Below are 18,396 nucleotides of genomic sequence, written 5' to 3'. Positions count from 1 at the left end.
ATTCAATAAGCTTACATCATCAGTATTACTGATCGAGCTTTTTTCACGTGTATTTAAATTATTTATACACATTGATCAAACACAACACTCTCTATCTGTGGGAGCGCATTAGTGAGTGACAGGGGGATCTATACAACCCGGTCCTGACGAAGGGGCATGCCGCCCCGAAACATGTTGACCCACACAGGAGAGCAAGACTAGTAACCCGATCTTGCCCTCCGCCTCACCCTTTTAACGATACCAGCCAGTGCCTATTAAATAATTTTTTCTAAACACCAGGCCAGGTATCTTTTAATTTCACTGTCTATCACTCCTGACCTCACTGACACTCACTCCATCATCACTCACATAGTACTCACAATTAAAAGGTGCTCCGGCGTAGCCGCTTGTCGCAGCACTGCCCCGTCCCGCAGCGGGGGCGGGAAGACCCCGATGATGAAGCATGACACCAAGGGCCCTTTTGGTGTGTGAGGGGTATTTTAACACACTGAGTGTATTCCAACAACATCGGAATATGTATTGTATATTTGTTTCAGGTGGTCTCTGTTGATTATTTAAGCGTTCATAAGAGGAGGATTAGCCCACCGCGGTGCCTTGTTGCACCACCTCTTCACTCCCTTTTTTGATATTTTTGAGTATTCCAAATATGAGCCCTTTGTTTTTTCAGTGATGACTTTTAAGCATATAGGCAAAATTGGTCAAAAGAGCGCAATCCTATAATGCAAGTATGTACAAGACTAATGCAATGTAAAGTCTAGACAACAATTAATCCAGATAAAGTCAGCAAATTCTCATAATGTACAGGACAAATAGATGGATAGAGTTCATGTTTTATATCATCTTTTCCTTTTATTGATTCTTAAAAGTGGTTTTCCCAATGATAAAACGACAGCCGACACGTGTTTCGTCTGTACTATGAATTAGTACAAGGACTTTTTCAAGGCTGTAAAGACATGGTAGGAAAATATATACATGAGAATAGAAAATTTAAAATTTAATAATACAATGTGAGGAAATTTTAGAAAGGGCCTAAGAAAAAGAAACTTAAGTGATCATAAGGTACTGAGTGTACAAAATATACAACCCAATAAGTGAAGTGAAAGATAAGATCAGGAGAAAAAGTCTATTGTGATCAAATGGTGAATAAATAAGATTAGAAAGAGAGAAAAGGAATTTTCTTTTATAGTAAGATATCTAAATGATTAAAAAGTGAGGCAACAAGAATGAGACTCCAGAAATATGAGTATAGAAAAAACTCCCCAACGATTCCAAAATGTGAAACTCATTTGAGAGAGAAAAAAATTCGTAAGCTGAAGAGAGATGATAACGACTACAAAAATGTTTGCATCTTCACCTTCGCCAAAAAATATGACGATGTTAAACCTAGAGCAGGAGTCAAAGGTTTACAAAGTAAGAAAACACCAGAACAGAACACAATAAGTGATTCAGATGCATCTAGCATCACTAGTGAAGTCAGTGTAACCAGTAGCATTACCCTCTCTACCTCAATCCAAGAAAATACCAATTCCCACAACAATTCAGCTTTTTATCAGAACTGGAGCGCTTCAGGAAGGGCACGAGATTAGGATTCAATCAAAGAACTTTGCCAAGAAAAGAAACAGGAGGGGAGGGATCAAGCACAGATCAAGAGGGTGACAAAAGAGGAACCAGATCAGTGTCCAAGAACCAGAGGGAGTGAATAAAGGTACTATCTCATCCAGTGTTATGAATGATATTGGCAATACCAATGATAATGTTTCAATTAATAATCTGTCTGGACAAGTACTTGATGAACATGAAACATGTGTCTTGAAAAGAGGTTTGAGTTTCTGTCCTCTCTCAGACCCAGATTTTGTACAAATTCATGCAGACTTGTTCAGGTTTGTTCGCGGATTGAAATTTAAAAAAAAGTTTTTGCAAACAAAACCAATGATTGTTCTATACCTATATATAATACTGCCAGATGTGGTCAAACTATTGAGGACATTGAAATTACTAGATTGCTAATGTCATTGGATGATAGCACGGATGGGTTACCAAGTATGCATGATGTTCTGACTGATCTTAACATTGTCACAGATGCTCAAGTTAACAGTTGGCTCAAAAACAAATCAAGCTTCACTCCCATCCTGACTCCTGGTAACATGATTGATTGCTTTTACAAGGCGGTTACATCTGATCTCTACAAATTGGAGGACAGATTTCAAAAAAAGCCTTGGAAATTCAAGGATAATCTAGAGACGGATGCTTTACAAAAATTAAGAGGTTACACACATTTGACCATCCGCGAGGCAGATAAGGGAGGTAATATTGACCTGATGGACAATGACCTCTACTTTGATGAAATAGAGAGACAACTATCTGATTCTAAGTCCTACACATTGATACTACATGATCCCATGATTGTTGCCATTCCAGTCATTGAAAGAACTCTTTGTTACTGGCTTAGCAATGGATTATTAACTGACATGGAATTCAAATACTTATTCAATCCTACGCCCAGGGCAGCATATATGTATATACTGCCCAAGGTCCATAAGAACATGACTCGCCCTCCGGGTAGACCGATTATTTCGGGCATAGGGGGACTTACAGAACATATTTCTGAATATATAGATATATTTCTAAAACCCCTCGTGTTTCAACTTCCTGCTTACATTCAGGATACGAAAGATCTTTTAAACAAATTGGAACAATTTTCTTGGTCTGATGAATACACACTAGTTACTCTTGATGTTAACCCATTATATACGAGTATACCGCTAGATAAAGGCATGGAGGCACTTAGATTTTTTCTATCTAAAAGAGATGCTTCTCTATATGACCATACCAGAATGCTCCTTGAGCTCACGGAATTGACATTAAACAACAATTACTTCCAACATAGATCTGTTTGGTTCAAACAACACTCAGGTGTGGCAATGGGGGCAAGATTTTCCCCTTCATTTGCCAACCTGTATATGGGTTTCTTTGAACAACAGCACATTTGGAAAGACGGCCCCCATCATTTAACTAATAACATCATTTACTGGGGTCGTTTCATCGACGATGTCCTACTCATATGGAGTGGTGACACGGATTCTCTCATCCAGTTTGTAGAACATCTTACAAACAAAGAGTACAACTTAACATTTACTTACAGCCATAACAAAAAGGAAATTGGTTTCCTTGATGTAACATATGTTAAAGATGGAACTCTACAGACGAAACTTTTTCGTAAAACTACAGCGTGCAATTCTGTCTTGCACGCAAGCAGTGCCCACCCTACTAGTCAGATCAATGCCATTCCCTTTGGCGAGATGACCCGAATAAAAAGGAATTGCAGTACTGATGACGATTTTCAGATTGAGCTGGACAGACTGACTAAACGCTTTGCCCAAAGAGGATATGGTTCTGAGATTTTGAAAAAAGCCTCTACTAGGATTAAACAATGCAGACAAAGTGATCTATTGAAAAACAACAAAAAAAGAAAGAATAATACCAAAAACCAGGGACGGTTAGCGTTCATTACTCAATATCATTGCCATAGTAATGAGATTTATAACACACTATGCAAACACTGGCACCTGCTCCAATTGGATCGGGATATTGATCCATATATTAAGAACAAACCTCTCATGACATACAGAAGGGGTAAGACTCTACGCAATTTGTTGGGATCAACTAGTTGCAACACCAAGACCGTGACATCAAAAAATTGGCTCCCCTCTAAACCTAAGGGCTTTTATAGCTGCACTATGTGCAATGTCTGTCAATTTGCTTGCAACAAAACAACGGCTTTCTGTTACAATACTAATAAGACCTATCACATTCATGGATTCATTATTTGTAATTTGAAATTTGTTGTTTATTGCATTATATGCCAATCCAAACGAATCTATATAGGGAGCACCATTCGTCCTCTTAAGGAACAAATACAAGAACACATTAGGGCCATCCGCAATAACACCTCCAATTATCCACTTGCAGCACACTATAATTCAGAACATAGATCGTCTGAACTAATTAACATTGGATTTCATGGAATTGCCATCCTCAAACATGACTCTCGAGGTGGTAATAAAGTAGCTGCCCTTAGAAAACTGGAAACACAATGGCTCATTAAATTGAGAGCGGCAGATCAGGGATTGAATGTAGACAGAGAAATGCATGTCTTTGTATGATAACCTGATCATATACGTCTACAAGCTCATGACATTTAGATTGTCGCTCATTTCTGCTTCTTATCTGGTTGTTATACCACTGGAACATTTAAATTTATTCTCTCATGCATATATTTAACCAATTTTCCTTTCTGGTTTTTTCATACTCCAATAATATATGGTTATAATATGAGAGACCACTTTATTGATATCATAGTGGACCGGTGTTTTTACAATCTGATACTAATTCTGCTTTTTGGTCCTGATGTAATCAATGTATATCTAGAGACTTCCTGCTCTGAACTGTTCCAAACTGTATACATATTTTTGTGTGGTATGTGCTTTACAAACATGAACTGTTATACAGTTACTGTTTACGTGAGTTCAGTACAAATTGTATTAGGTTTTAATGATTTAATCTGACATGACAACATATACTGATGACAAACATTTCAATCTATTTGCATATTGTCTCTGATGAGATTGGTTTTACTGTTACATCGTTATGGATGCATAATATGACATTTTATTGATTTATGGATTCTACTAATCACTATGACCCTTTACACTTGGGCTTTAATATATCTACCTTTATCACTTTACCTGTTTCTATTATTATAATAATGGCCTTTTCAACTTATGCCAATCCTGATTCTAATGAGAATTATTATTTACTGGGGAGAATAACAATTTTTCGTTCATACGACATGACGTTTTCTCTCTTAATTTTAGAGATATACACCTAGCATGAGGATTATTTTAAGATGTTGAAATCGATGTGCAATATTCTTGTTTTTCAACTTTCCTTACCGGCTGTTGAGCATACCCGCTAACCTAATTTAATTTTTAGCACTTTTATGGGTCTCATCAGGCTCTTCACATTCAGCCTTTTGTATTCTAAGATGGCAGGTAGATTTTGATATGGCGGTTTTACACATTTCATGACTTGCTGACTGCTGTTATGCATACCGGTTTATTACTCGAACATCGGCTTTATACTGGGTCTGTCTGGGCTGTCTAGAATGACTCTTGCCCGCTTAAAGATGGCAGACAGATTTCTCCAGCCAATGAGAACTTACTTTATGACCAGTGTAACTTCAGTCTCCTTTCGGTTTCTATTATCCTGCTGGGTGAGCTCCAGTTTTCTCAATGGCGCCCGATCCGACGTTCGTATATATTTGGTGGTTCAGCGGGAAACAACCGCTTACAAAGTGCCAGTATCAAGTGATGGCAGACCCTAGAACACGGTAAGCGGGGCTTTGCAGGGGACGTGAGTGGTGATAAGGACTCAGTTAGGTTATATGTTCTTTAAATTCATTTAAGACAGTACTTTATTTACGTCTTTGTTCCTTTACAGCCTCACGCATTTCCGAGGTGTCTCTCTAGGTAAGACAGCGGTGCTAGCTTGTAGGTTTTGTACTTTGTCTGTCATTTCAGAATCTTGCAGTTAACTTTTATAATATGCCACTTATTTATTTGATATTTCAGCATGTTGGTGTTACAATACACCTCACAGACATTAGTGTGACTTATGACTGGTGCTACCACTACGTTTTGAAATTATTTGACCAGGACGTCTGCGGTATGAGAACTTTTATTTTATGGTGTTCTAGTCAATTCGTGTGTAGTCTTAGATTTGAGTTCTGCGCTGCTATTTGATTGGTATGATACACTGGGCATTTATACTTTTTGAAAATCACTGTGCAGGTATAGACCTGGGCACCACGAGGTGACCATGACTTGAGGATATATTGGGCAGACATGCTTGTTTATATTAAGGATTGAACTTAACTTATCAATTAAGCATAATCATCTAATAATCCTGTAATAGTAATTTTATGCTCCTTTACAATACATGATTTACTTACCTTGTGTTCACCTTTCACTATATACACGGTGTTTTAACATTGTCCATTTCTCTTATACAGGCAGTTCACCTTGTTCCATTTCATACTCCTCTTGCCCGATTGTGGAAATAACTTAGCTTTTCATTGGTGAGTGTCTGCTTTCAGCGGACTCTTTGCCGTTTTGATTATATGGTCGTTTCATTGCTGATATTACCCTAATTTTGTGTTACAGAGTCTCTTTAAATCAACCTCAACTATTTTTGTGGTGTCAGTTACGTGGGTTTCATCAGGCCAAGTCCATAACACTTATATTCTAGGTGAGATTCCTCATCTTCTTTTGAGGCCCCTCACTGAATTGTTGAGTGATCTCATCAAGTGATCACTTTCAGGTTTATAAATCTAACACTCGCACTTACTACTTTGGTATCTATACAAACAGTATACTTATTTTTCAACTTTTTCCATAGAACCAATGGTGAGAAACCCCTTCTGATATTCCTCCAGCTGTGTACTTTCGTTCTACCCTTTCGGGTGACTTGGACAGTGGTTTTGTCCGGTGAGAAGCCTTTATTGATACAGCATTCTCTCGGTCTTCAGTAGATTAACTTTAGATCCTTATGTCTTCCTGATTGTATTGATTCTGATCAGGAATGGATATACTATCCTATCGTTGACTACTGTTTTTTTCGAACGCTACATGATCTTATCTGTTGTTATGTACACGCCTCGGTATGATTTACTATATGTTTTCTAGACAATCCCACATTTTCATACAATATAATTCTTTCCCCTTTTACTCAGGAGCTTCAATCTTGCAGCATCTTCCACGTGATTCGGCAAAATATATGCTGCAAGAATTTTACCTCATTAGGTTAGTTTTTGATTTTGGATATATTTCTCCTCTTGGTGGTTGGCACTAACATATCACTTCACATTTTGGAATCATTGGGGAGTTTTTTCTATACTCATATTTCTGGAGTCTCATTCTTGTTGCCTCACTTTTTAATCATTTAGATATCTTACTATAAAAGAAAATTCATTTTCTCTCTTTCTAATCTTATTTATTCACCATTTGATCACAATAGACTTTTTCTCCTGATCTTATCTTTCACTTCACTTATTGGGTTGTATATTTTGTACACTCAGTACCTTATGATGACTTAAGTTTCTTTTTCTTATGCCCTTTCTAAAATTTCCTCACATTGTATTATTAAATTTTAAATTTTGTATTCTCATGTATATATTTTCCTATCATGTCTTTACAGCCTTGAAAAAGTCCTTGTTCTAATTCATAGTACGGACGAAACACGTGTCGGCTGTCGTTTTATCATTGGGAAAACCACTTTTAAGAATCAATAAAAGGAAAAGATGATGTAAAACATGAACTCTATCCATCTATTTGTCCTGTACATTATGAGAATTTGCTGACTTTATCTGGATTAATTGTTGTCTAGACTTTACATTGCATTAGTCTTGTACATACTTGCATTATACGATTGTGCTCTTTTGACCAATTTTGCCTATATGTTTATTTGTCAATCATGTGGCTTGATAAATTGTGTTCCTTCCTGGTAGTGGGGGATATTGGTCCATGTAGCACTCCGTCTTTGATATTGAGAAAGATCCTATTGACTGTCCAGTACTATTTCTGACTTTACTGGTATTAGTGCATGTGCGGTTTTTCCAATTTTTTGGAAACACCACTACCGTTCTCTGTATACATGAGTTTTAAGCAGTTGGCTTACATCCAGTTTGTGACCTCAACATGCAGCTCATTGGGTGTTCAAGGTGTCTTCTGAGAGGGAGAGGATGAGCTCGGTGTCAGTGGCATAAGAGATGATGCTAAGCCTGTGAGTGCGCTGATGTTTTGAGTGGGATCATATAGATATTGAAAAGCACAGGCTAAGCAAGGTGCCTTGAGGGATGCCTTGGATCAGGTTGCACTATTACAAAGTTGGAGGCATGTATGAATGCAGGGATAAGCTGTTTGGGAGCTTCCTGGAAGGAAGAAGCTGGCCCATTGCTGTTATGGTCCATGGATTCTGGTTTTGTGGAGGCATTGAATGAGGATGGGGTGGGAGACGGTGTCGAAAGCAGTCAAGAGGTGAAGTAGGATTAGAGCCACTGTGAGCCCTGTGTCCATGTTGAGGTGGATGTTGTCTGTGCCAGAGATTAGGGCTGTAGTTAGTTCTGAATCCAGATTGAAAGGGCTCCAGGAGGTGTTTGGCATTTAGTTGATTGGCTAGTCTGAGGTTGATGACCTTTTCTAGCACTTTGACCGGGTAGGGGAAGAGAGATGGATCTGCAGTGTGCCAGTGTTTGGGTAAAGGGTAAGATGGTGATGTGTTTCTAAGATCACAGGAAGGTGACGGTGGTGAGAGAGTCATTGAGAATTGGTTTGAGGGTAGTGCTGATGGGGTTGGTCCTTGGGTTATGAAGTGAGGACATGGATAAGAAGGGGCTCTAGAGTGGGTGGAGTGCATGGTGTTTGCGGTTTTCCGTGGGATGATCACTGGCCAACAAGCCAGGGAGGTATCCAGGGTGGTGTTGTCATCGTGGTGAAGTATGGAAAGGGTGGTAAGGTCAGGTTGTGGGATGAAGTTGTCGTAGATGGTGTTGATTCTTTTGGTGAAACAGTGGGTACAGCACTCTTGTGAGGGGTGACAATTGTGGCGCTGGCAGCAGAGGTTCTGAATTGCTTCACTATGGTGAAGATTTCTTTTGAGGTGTTGAAACTGTTTTGGATCTATTTGATGAGTGCTGCATGATTGGTGGTTCTTAGCTGCTGGAATTATATCTGGAGGATGATCTATATGTATCTTTGTCCTTGTTGTCGGTTGTGGTGCCAATGGCGTTCTAACTGTTTTCAGTGGTGATTGTTGAGTCAGAGGTTTTCTGTCTACCAGCTTATTTGTGGCTTGGAGCGTGATGTGGAGGTAGTTTTAGAGGAGCAAGGAAGTCAGTGCAGGAGGTGATCCAAGTGTTGAAGTTCATGAAGGAGCATGTAAGGTCGTGGTGGTATTTGGGTGTCCTGACTGAGCTTCAACATTTTTCATTGATTTTATTCCAGTTGCACCTGTAGGTCTTGGTATGCTTGGTTATGTTCTGGTTGGGCATATGTAGGCCTAAACAAATAAGGGAGTGGACAATCCAGGTGAGTAGGTTGGGCTTGTCCATCGTGATGTTGGAGAAGATGGTGAATACGGGGAGATGTCCGGCTACCTAGGTGGGATTGTTCTCTTGTTGGGAGACTTCTGATATTCTCAGGTCATCTGAGAGGTTGCTGGCATTGGAGGCCATTGTGGTCTTCTAGGTGAGGGTTGAGGTTGCTGAGTAGAATGAAAGAGTTGAAGGTGCGCGCCAGTGGGCCGATGAGGTTGGCAAGAGTGGTGCAGACGCTGGATCTTGGTTCAGGCGGCCTGTAGAGTAGGTCCTTTGCCGGGATGGTGGTGCTCAAGGTGCAGAGTTTGATGGTCATGTGTTCTAGGCAGTTGCTGGTGTTCGCTTCAGTCATTCAGCTGTTGATTTTTTTCTTTGTAGATGATGACTAGTCCTCCGGTTTTCTAGTTTTTTCCTGTCTAGTGGTATTGTGATGGAGAAGGGTGAGCGGACATTGCGATGTCTGGAGCAGATTATGGTTCAGCCAAGTCTGGGTGAGGAAGAGAAGGTTTGGAGAGAGGTCCCAATTGTGTATGGTGTATTTGGTGAGCGTTGGTTGTGCATGTGCATCGTGGAGAGACTAGAGGAGGTGGGCTGCATCCTGAACTATGCACAGTAAATATAAACCTCACTCCTTCAGGGAAAGATATAAATATTTGTACATTTCAAACACTCAAGCCTTAAGGGTGTACACTCTAATTTGGAAGGTATTTCTAGGGATGTCCTTCCTTCACCAAGGACACCTCTACTCTTCCTGGTGGAAACTACATAGAAGGGTCTAACACTCAATCCCAAGACAGCATTACAATCAGTAGTGCAGTAGCACAGGAACATGTGAAATGATTTCAGATAGACCATTATGAGTTAGTCTGAAAATAAAGTCTCTGCTTGGAGATCCTAGCTAAGACCACTGGTGATGGTGACCTTATCAGTTATGTGCAATGTGTCACCCACTTAAAGCTTACACTGGAATCTAATGGTCCAAATTCTGAAGTACCATTTGCATTAGTTACATCTTGAACATCTTGAGGGTGGTCTTTGACGTGTGGCCCTGCAGAATCCGGTCACCAGTGGGCTTGACAAGCTAGTGGGTCACCAAGAGAACAATCCAGGGTTCTCCAGGGTCCGGTCCATCCATTAAGAGGGGTTCTCCCAGTGGAAGGTCTTTCGTTCACCGTAACCTCATGCTGGACTGTACAGGGCCATGGCCCCACTGTGTGACTTCAGTCCTTGGGTTTCCAAAGGTCCACTCCATCCTTCAATTGGCCAGGACCCCACAGGAGACAGCCGGGTTATGTGTCTATGAGCTCATTGCGCTCAGTTCATCAAAAGCATGTAACTTTCTGGAAACATCAAAGACTATATGAACTTCTCACAATATCCACTCCCCTGTGGCTATATAAACTTCTCACAATATCCACTCTCCTGTGGAAACCAATTGCACATTCAGGACTCAAACCCAGACATACCCGATTATTGCATTCTTCCTTACTGACAGGAGATTAAATAATGTGCTAATAGTGGCTTTCACAGAAGCCCTCATAAGTGTGCTCCTGCAGCAATCACACTCTGAAATGTGTACACACTGTACTTAATCCGTGGAGAAGACACACTTGCATTGAAAGATCAGAACGGTTCATCTTGATTAAGTTTAATGTATAATATGGCCCTTATCATGTATCAGTTCTGTGACAAATTTTGTCCCCTTCCTTTGCTTAACTGTGTTTCAATATTTTGCATTAACAGGTACTACGGACAAGGAAAAAAAGAATGCAAGTAAGCCAATTCTTTAGACTGATTTTTTGGAATCTATCAAAAGACTTTTTAAATATTTTGAAATCAAATAGCCATGTTGAAATTGCACTCTTTTGATGTTTCTAGTTTTTGCATTTATAAATATGATGGGCACTTGAAAACAATATTCCTTTCATACATAAAACTCCAAAAGGAATATGGAGATGATCATGATGTTTGAGTTGATAAAAGAAATGTTGTCCTGGGTGAAAAAGGTCAATAAGGAGCCTTTGTTTCCAGAAAACATGGAATGGGAGAAGCAATGACGTGAACTATGCCAATCCCATTTAGAAATTTACATTGATTGCTTGTGACGTTTGTTTATTATGTATTGTTCTCAGTTTGGACAGATGAGTCATTTTTGTATAGTACAGTCTGGATATAACGAAAAGGGATATTACCTGATAATGGGGAAATTCAACGCATGCAAAGAAGAAGCACCAGTTTAGGACCACTGGCTTTTGCATGGCTTCAGAAAGGTTAAATACAATAGTAGGGGGCCCTCATACATACTCTACTGACTATAGGAGGGCACACTGTATTATAATGCAGCACATCCCAAACCCATCTCTAAAATAAACATTGTCTTCAACATTAGATGTTCACTCAATAATGAGAAGTTTGGTGAAGTTTTAAAAATGTATTTTCTCTCTAAAGGATTAGACTGTATTTTTTGTCTTTTTATTCAGATTAGTCAAAGAAATCCATTTACAGACAATATTGAGAACATTTGGTGAGAACAAGCATACAGAATTACAGCGCACGTCCCTATCCTAATCTAAAGGACCCGACCTATACTAGCAAGAACCCATAAAGAGTTCCTCTTAGAAAATAGCAAGTAAAATGTTTAGAGCAAAAGGCTGATGACTATAAAAAGGTTGAACGCCCCATAAAGAGTAGTTCTGGAAATTCAGCAAAGTTCCCAAACAGTTGCAGTAGCAACTTTTAAAACAAGTAAAATGAATTAATCATAGCAGTAGCTATGATCAGCATAAGATAGAAATTCTCCTCACAAACCGTAAGGAAAACAAAGAAATCACTGTTAGCAATAGCTTATGGCAATTCTGTTTAGCACAACAAAGTGCTAAGGGACATGGTAGGGTAGGGGTGCATAGAATGCCGTAACCCTCTAGCTTAGGAACACGTACTATATAGAAAGTCCAAAACATGTTGCAAAACCAGGTGGTTATGTCATCTATAACCAATGAGGAAGGATCCTTCGATGGTCCGTCACCTTCTCCCTAGATTCCCACGGTAAATGTCCATATCGACATGTAGAGATTTGAATATGGCCACAGCGTATTACATAAAAGATACATCTAGGAAGGTTCTCATGAGAACCTTTGCAAGCCTACTCTGTTAGCTGTCCAGTGTCCCATTGTGTAACAATGGTCCGCTCTATGAAATAAAACATTAATATCTAGGATGTCCTGGTTACATCATGGGATTTAAACCTACAACAAGCATTTCTTTCATTGATATACTTATTCAATATAAGCATATAGCAGAGGAAACAATTGAAAATAAATGAAGCCATACAGTGTGAGGAAGAAAGAAATACATTTTGCAACACCGCGCATTTCACAAAGGGGTCATGTTCTACAGTTCAGTTATAACGATAAATCATCATTTTACAAAAAGGCATTTTTTTTTCTTCATGGGATAGGAACTAATCGAGAAAATATTGAAACCTAGCATGTTAGAACAATAGAAACAGGAACTTTCTGCATAAATAAGCAGCATTTTCTCTTTTTGCACGTTTAATAAAAGCACATTTTCAAACCACTATTTTGATATGCATTTTCTATGTTAATGTTAAAGCACATTTCTATATTATTATGAGGTTACATTTCCGTAAAAATGTTCAACTTCCACAATCCCTCATCTGATGATTTTATTAATCATCACATATCTATATTTTGCATGTGAGTCCATTTCAGAGTGCACTTTCATTGTCAGTTGAGTCTCATCATTTTTTTTCAAATCCCTAAATTTCAATGAGTTCATGTAGTCGTTATTCATAATACCTCTCAAACCCAAATCATTCTCATCCCATTTCTTTTCCAATCTTTCCTTTCTCTTGCAAAATCTGTATCTACAGCCCAAGAATAGTGCGTAAAGAAATATTAGACAAAACCCAACTATTACTATTGGTATTAGAATAACTTTCAATATACTCTTCCCTGCTGTTGAAAACCAATTTCTAATTGTAGCAATTCCCTTTCCAAAATTTTCAAACTAAATTGGTGTTTCCGAATCACGTTATTCAGGTTCTAAACCTGAAATGTTCCTTGCAAAGCCTTCTATTTATCTATTCTCATCAGGTATGTATGTACAGCAATGAGTTAATTTAAATATTTTGGAGACTCTGCCCTTTTCTGTGAGTAAAATATCTAAGGGATGTTGGTCTTGTAAAACCATTGACCATAGACCAATTAGTTCTGTATTAATTATAAGCAAAGCACTAGATGTGCTAGTTGCCATTTTGTGGACAACTACTGATAACTTTCTAATCTGCTCACCATTTAAGATGACACCTACAGGTGGAATGACAGCTCTAAAAATATCTATTACTAGTGCTGTTCCTTTTGATATGGTGCGTTTCTGTCTGTGTGCGAGTGTTAGTGTTAATGAGCCTGTGTGTACAGTCTTTAACTGATATTTCAACTTGACAAGTCTCTTGCCAGGCCCAAACCTGAATTTTGAACATATATAGGTCAGACCTAAGGTAGGCCCTACACAATCCAGAGGGATTGGTATGGTGTATTTAAAAAGCTAGACATGCACTTTTATGTTGTACATGTCCTGGTAGTGAAAAACTCCTAAATTTGTTTTTCCCTACTGTGAGACCTATCTGTCCCATATGATAACATTGGGTTCCCTTATTACATAGTGGTAACTTTCAATTGGGAGCGGATAGGAATTTCGAGTTTGGCGTTTAAAGAATTGTAAATTAAAACCTCTTTAGTAGAAGGGTCGGATTTCTTCTTTTTTTTTTTTTTTAAACCTTTATTACATTGTTCAGCAAAATTACAGACATGGACCTACAACCACAGGGGCCGGTCACTACAAAAGGCTAATATCCACCGTATTATCCAATGACACAGCTCTTCATCCGACAACCCTGAGGTCCGGTAGCGGTTAAGGATAAACATAGCATTAAGCACAATACAAATTGCATGATATGTCAAGGTTTCGTTTTATGTTTAACCCCCCCTACCCCCCCCCCCATGACTAAAGGAAAAGAAAAAGAAACAGAAGTATCCAGTGCCACACAGTCGAACAGTATGATAAAGTGGGTAGGTACAAAAAGGAGTAATCGCAGACCAATTAAAAAAAGGAACAGTCAAGACGCATGCGCTAGCAAGTGCAATTAAGGATGAGAAACAAAGTAATCTATCTCCCATCGCAGTTCCCCACCCTCAGACCCCACCCACTCGTATAATTCAGGATGAAATAGAAAGTACGGTCTCCGGGCACTGAAAGAAGAGAAAAGGGCCATAGAACAAAACAAGGCAAAATAAGAAACACCCGCCTAACCCCCCACCCTGCACCCCTGCAATGGCTACGGCCTAACCCACTAGCAGCGTGCCTGTCGCCCAGAAACGTACCCTAAAAGAAGAAAGAAGATAAGGAAAGAAAAAAGGGGCCATAGAACAAAACAAAGGCAAAATAACAAACCCCTCCTTACCCCCACCCTGCACCCCTGCAATGGCTATGGCCTACCCCACTAGCAGCGTGCCTGTCACCCAGAAACTAACTCTAAAAGAAGGAAAGAAGCGGAGGAGGAGAGTAAAAACACACTCCCGGACTCCCTTACCCCCGCCAGAGGCGACCACCCTGAAACACAATCAAGACAATATGCAGCAGAGTATATAGTCAATCTGGGGAAGTAGAGTAAATACCACCCGACTCCCGTACTTTATAGGTCACAATTCCGGCATCAAATCAAAATATTATATTGAGCCCTAAAAAATCAGATTAACCCTGGCCAGTGCGGTTCTTCACGAGAGCTCCTGTAACCCAGACCACAACAACAATGGAAGAAGCAGAGCGTTCACAAAAGTTCAAGTCAATGCGAAAAAAATCGGAAAAAGGATAAAAGTTCACGATATCCAATCCAAGCGAGGAAAGGCGCGGGAGGATAACGAGTCTCTCCGATAGTCACTGAAGAACTTGTTGAGGCACTCAAGACTGTCCATGTCGATGTTTGGCGGGATAGGGCTCAAGCAAGGGAAGCTGACAATGATCACAGGCGTGCAATCTGTTATGTGGGGATCAGCAACGCACATGAATTCCGGCTTCTGCACGGGGTCCTCAAACTCAAGCATGCAATGTTCCACGGGCACCACAGCTGGCTGATAGCATGCCAAAAAGTCGTCGTCCGGTCTCTGGTAGATATTGTCCACTGTTACAGACAGTTTCTGGTATGTGACGATGATCTGCGAGTGGAGCGCCCCAATGGCGGCCATTACGGTATGCAGCGATGGTGTGCCTTCCGTCCCCTCCATCCCCTCTCGCGAAGTGATAGAGCAGAACATGAGCCCCGGAGGTCGACTACTCCGGGGTAACAGGCACACACGGAGCCGATGACAACAATGGGCGCCCTCACCTCGCAATATCAACACCTTCGCCGCTAGTGAGGGCCAAGGTCCGTCCCCCCGGGAGGCTTACAGAGTCTCCGGGCATCGGTTCCGGGACCACAGCAACCGGTGAGTCACGCTGCAGCGTCTGCGGTGTAGACATGTCACGAAATCGCCATTCGAAACAATCAAATTGTGTCTCAGTTCGGGAGACCGGACGAAGCCCAAGTTCCGCTGCCGATGTTGTTCAACTCCAACCCGGGTGGGTTAGAAATCGAGGCCCTGGCTTCCACACTGAGTTAGGCCGAGAATGAAACACGGCGTATCTTCGTCACCCGATAAGTTAGACATTTCAGGATTGCACCTTCGGTGTCAGGAAAACCTCATGTGCACGGGAGTCTGGTGTAAGTTCAGGATAAATTGCAGGATATACGAGCTGCTGGCGGAGGTCGGCGGAGCCAGGAGCTTATGCGGCCATCTTGCTTGCTGGCGTAGCTCCTCCCCCAAGGTCGGATTTCTAGTCACAATTTGGAAAATGCCACTTTTAGAAAGTTGGCATTTTCTTGTCCTACCCATTTGGTGCCTGCATCCTGTATCCTGGGTTACATGACTAGGTGTAACTGGCAGTTAGTCACTGTGTATTGCTCCCAGGCAGTGAGGCAAAGGGGAAATAGGCGTTGGCAGGATGGGCCATCTCTAACTTGATAGGTGTCCCCAGACAAGCTGAGGCCAGGGCAGGGAGGCAGGAAATTCCAAGCACCTTTGGGGGTGGAAACCTCTAGAAACTTCTCCTACTTCAAAGTGGGCACCAGGCATAAATAGTGGACCGTCAGACCCAACTCTTCAGATCACTTCTAGATCTGTGGACTCTGCCATGAAGAAGGACTGTCCAGCTGTGAAGTCAGCTCTGCTGCCTTACTTACTGACTAAGGACTGCTTTTCTACTCAAGGCCTGCTGTTGCTGCTCCAGTACTGTTCTGCTGCTGCGAACCGCAATGCTGAATCCACCCTGCCTATGTGGATCCAGAACTTAAGTAAACCTCCAAGGTTCAGTTGGCTGGCCCCCTGTTCTAAGCCACAGGGACATAACAGGCTTCTTCAACATCAACACATCTCTCCGCCACTCGATGCACTGTGGCACAGCTCGTCATCATCTCTAATCCAGCGTGACACAGCTCATACTCTACTCCAACGTATCTCCTCATGAGTTCTCTCAAGTTCCGGCGGCTTCCTCTATGCAGCACAGGACATTGCATCTCTTATTCGATGGCTCATCGACCTGTCATTGCACAATGCATCTCCTCGACAACGGCTCATTGACTTGCTGCTGAACGGCACAGCTCAACGCCAGATTGCACATTGCAGCTCCTTGTCGATGACTACTTGACGCTAGTCCACACAGTGCATGCATTTGGAATTACTTTTACTTGCTTCTACCAAATCCTCCTGGAATTCCTCTTCTGAATCAGGATAAATTCATTTTGATCCATATTCTAACATCCCCTTGCAGTTTGAGGAACTCATCATCTTCAGTATCGTGCTGTATATCTTTTGTGCCACTACGGGCTCCGTTCCTCTGCGTGCTGCAAAGGATACCTCCTCTGTTTGTGGAATTTGCACCACCCAGCCTGGACACTGTGTAACAAATACCAAACTTCCTTTTTTCTGAATTTGTGACTTTCCTCACACATTTAATACTCTGATCTATAGGCAATACCAATGGCTGTGCTTTTCTCGCAGATGAAAACAGTGAACTATGCATATTGACTAGTTTTATCTTTATATTGTTAGGAAGAGATAAAACTGAAAAGGATAATTACCCATCACTGTTGACACTTTAATGCTAAAATGCTGAAAGCAAGAACTTGAATAACATGAAGAAAAAGGACAGATGGGCCAATGGGAAGAGCCCACATGGGGAAAAAGACGCAGATAGAGTTGGGACATAGTAGCCAGGAGCAAGAAGAAGAAATGTTACAGTAATATTTCCATAGGATGTACTGAAGTGGTGTACCGTTCAGGATAAGCATGTTTAGTTTCCCCTTAACATCACCTCAGGAAGACCAACTGATGGACTACACAAATCATTTTGACAAAACTTGTCACACAAGTTAGCGCAGGAAATATAGTCACTCCCATTCGAAAAGGCCAAGAGGCTGGTTGGACAAGTAGTAAACCTACCTGGCTTTGTATGGTGGATACAAGATCATAACTAATTAGTCAGTTTCTCATAAAAACTCATGGGGTTCAGTCATTCTTCTCACAACTTAGTGTCCTCACCCCTAGGGAGAGATGGTTGAAACCCAGTGCCAGCATCAGAGCATTTTATCCATTTCACACACAGAGGATCAAGGCTTCATGGGAGTCAAAGGGAGGGGAAAAGGATTTTGGGACAGATCCATGATGGAGAGAGCTCGTTTGTACAGCAATGGGCAGACTGGTAGAATTTAAAATTTCTATTGCTACCCAAACCAGGGATGTGCACTGTGTGAGCAAATGTTTTAAAATCAAAGGGGCAGATTTACAAGAGTTGGCCCATCCTTTGCATATAAGCAGAGATGTGTCAGCGAAATTGCGTGACGGAGAAAAAACCTTGCACCACCATGGTTGCGTCGCATTTACAATGTGGTGCACTGTGGTGCAAGGATAGACAGATCCGTGACGCATCTTTTGGCGGGAAGGCAGCGCATTGCTGGAATCATGTCATAAGCATGACACAACTCCAGCAATGGTCAGGAATGCCTATTCCCATCATGCTGCATCACTCCTTACGCCTGCTTCAAGTAGGCGCATAGTTTTGACGCAGTGGTGTCGTAAAAGTGACTCAGTGAAATTTTGTAGATTTCACTGTGTTACTTTTACGAGACTTAC

The 18,396-nt window shown here is 41.0% G+C and overlaps 1 protein-coding gene across 1 annotated transcript in view; it reads left to right on the top strand.

Annotated features, from left to right (window-relative positions):
• Positions 1 to 18,396, top strand: part of LOC147728473 (uncharacterized) — a 508,290-nt gene that overhangs the window by 122,868 nt on the left and 367,026 nt on the right. The window contains exon 3 of the mRNA XM_086962242.1: positions 10,895 to 10,924. Within this exon, the coding sequence (XP_086818368.1) occupies positions 10,895 to 10,924 (30 nt within the window). The remainder of the gene's footprint in view (positions 1 to 10,894; positions 10,925 to 18,396) is intronic.

This window comes from Lissotriton vulgaris, chromosome 3_1, assembly GCF_964263255.1.
Source record: "Lissotriton vulgaris chromosome 3_1, aLisVul1.2, whole genome shotgun sequence".
Classification (NCBI taxonomy): domain Eukaryota; kingdom Metazoa; phylum Chordata; class Amphibia; order Caudata; family Salamandridae; genus Lissotriton; species Lissotriton vulgaris.
This window is presented reverse-complemented; position numbering and strand designations above follow the sequence as displayed.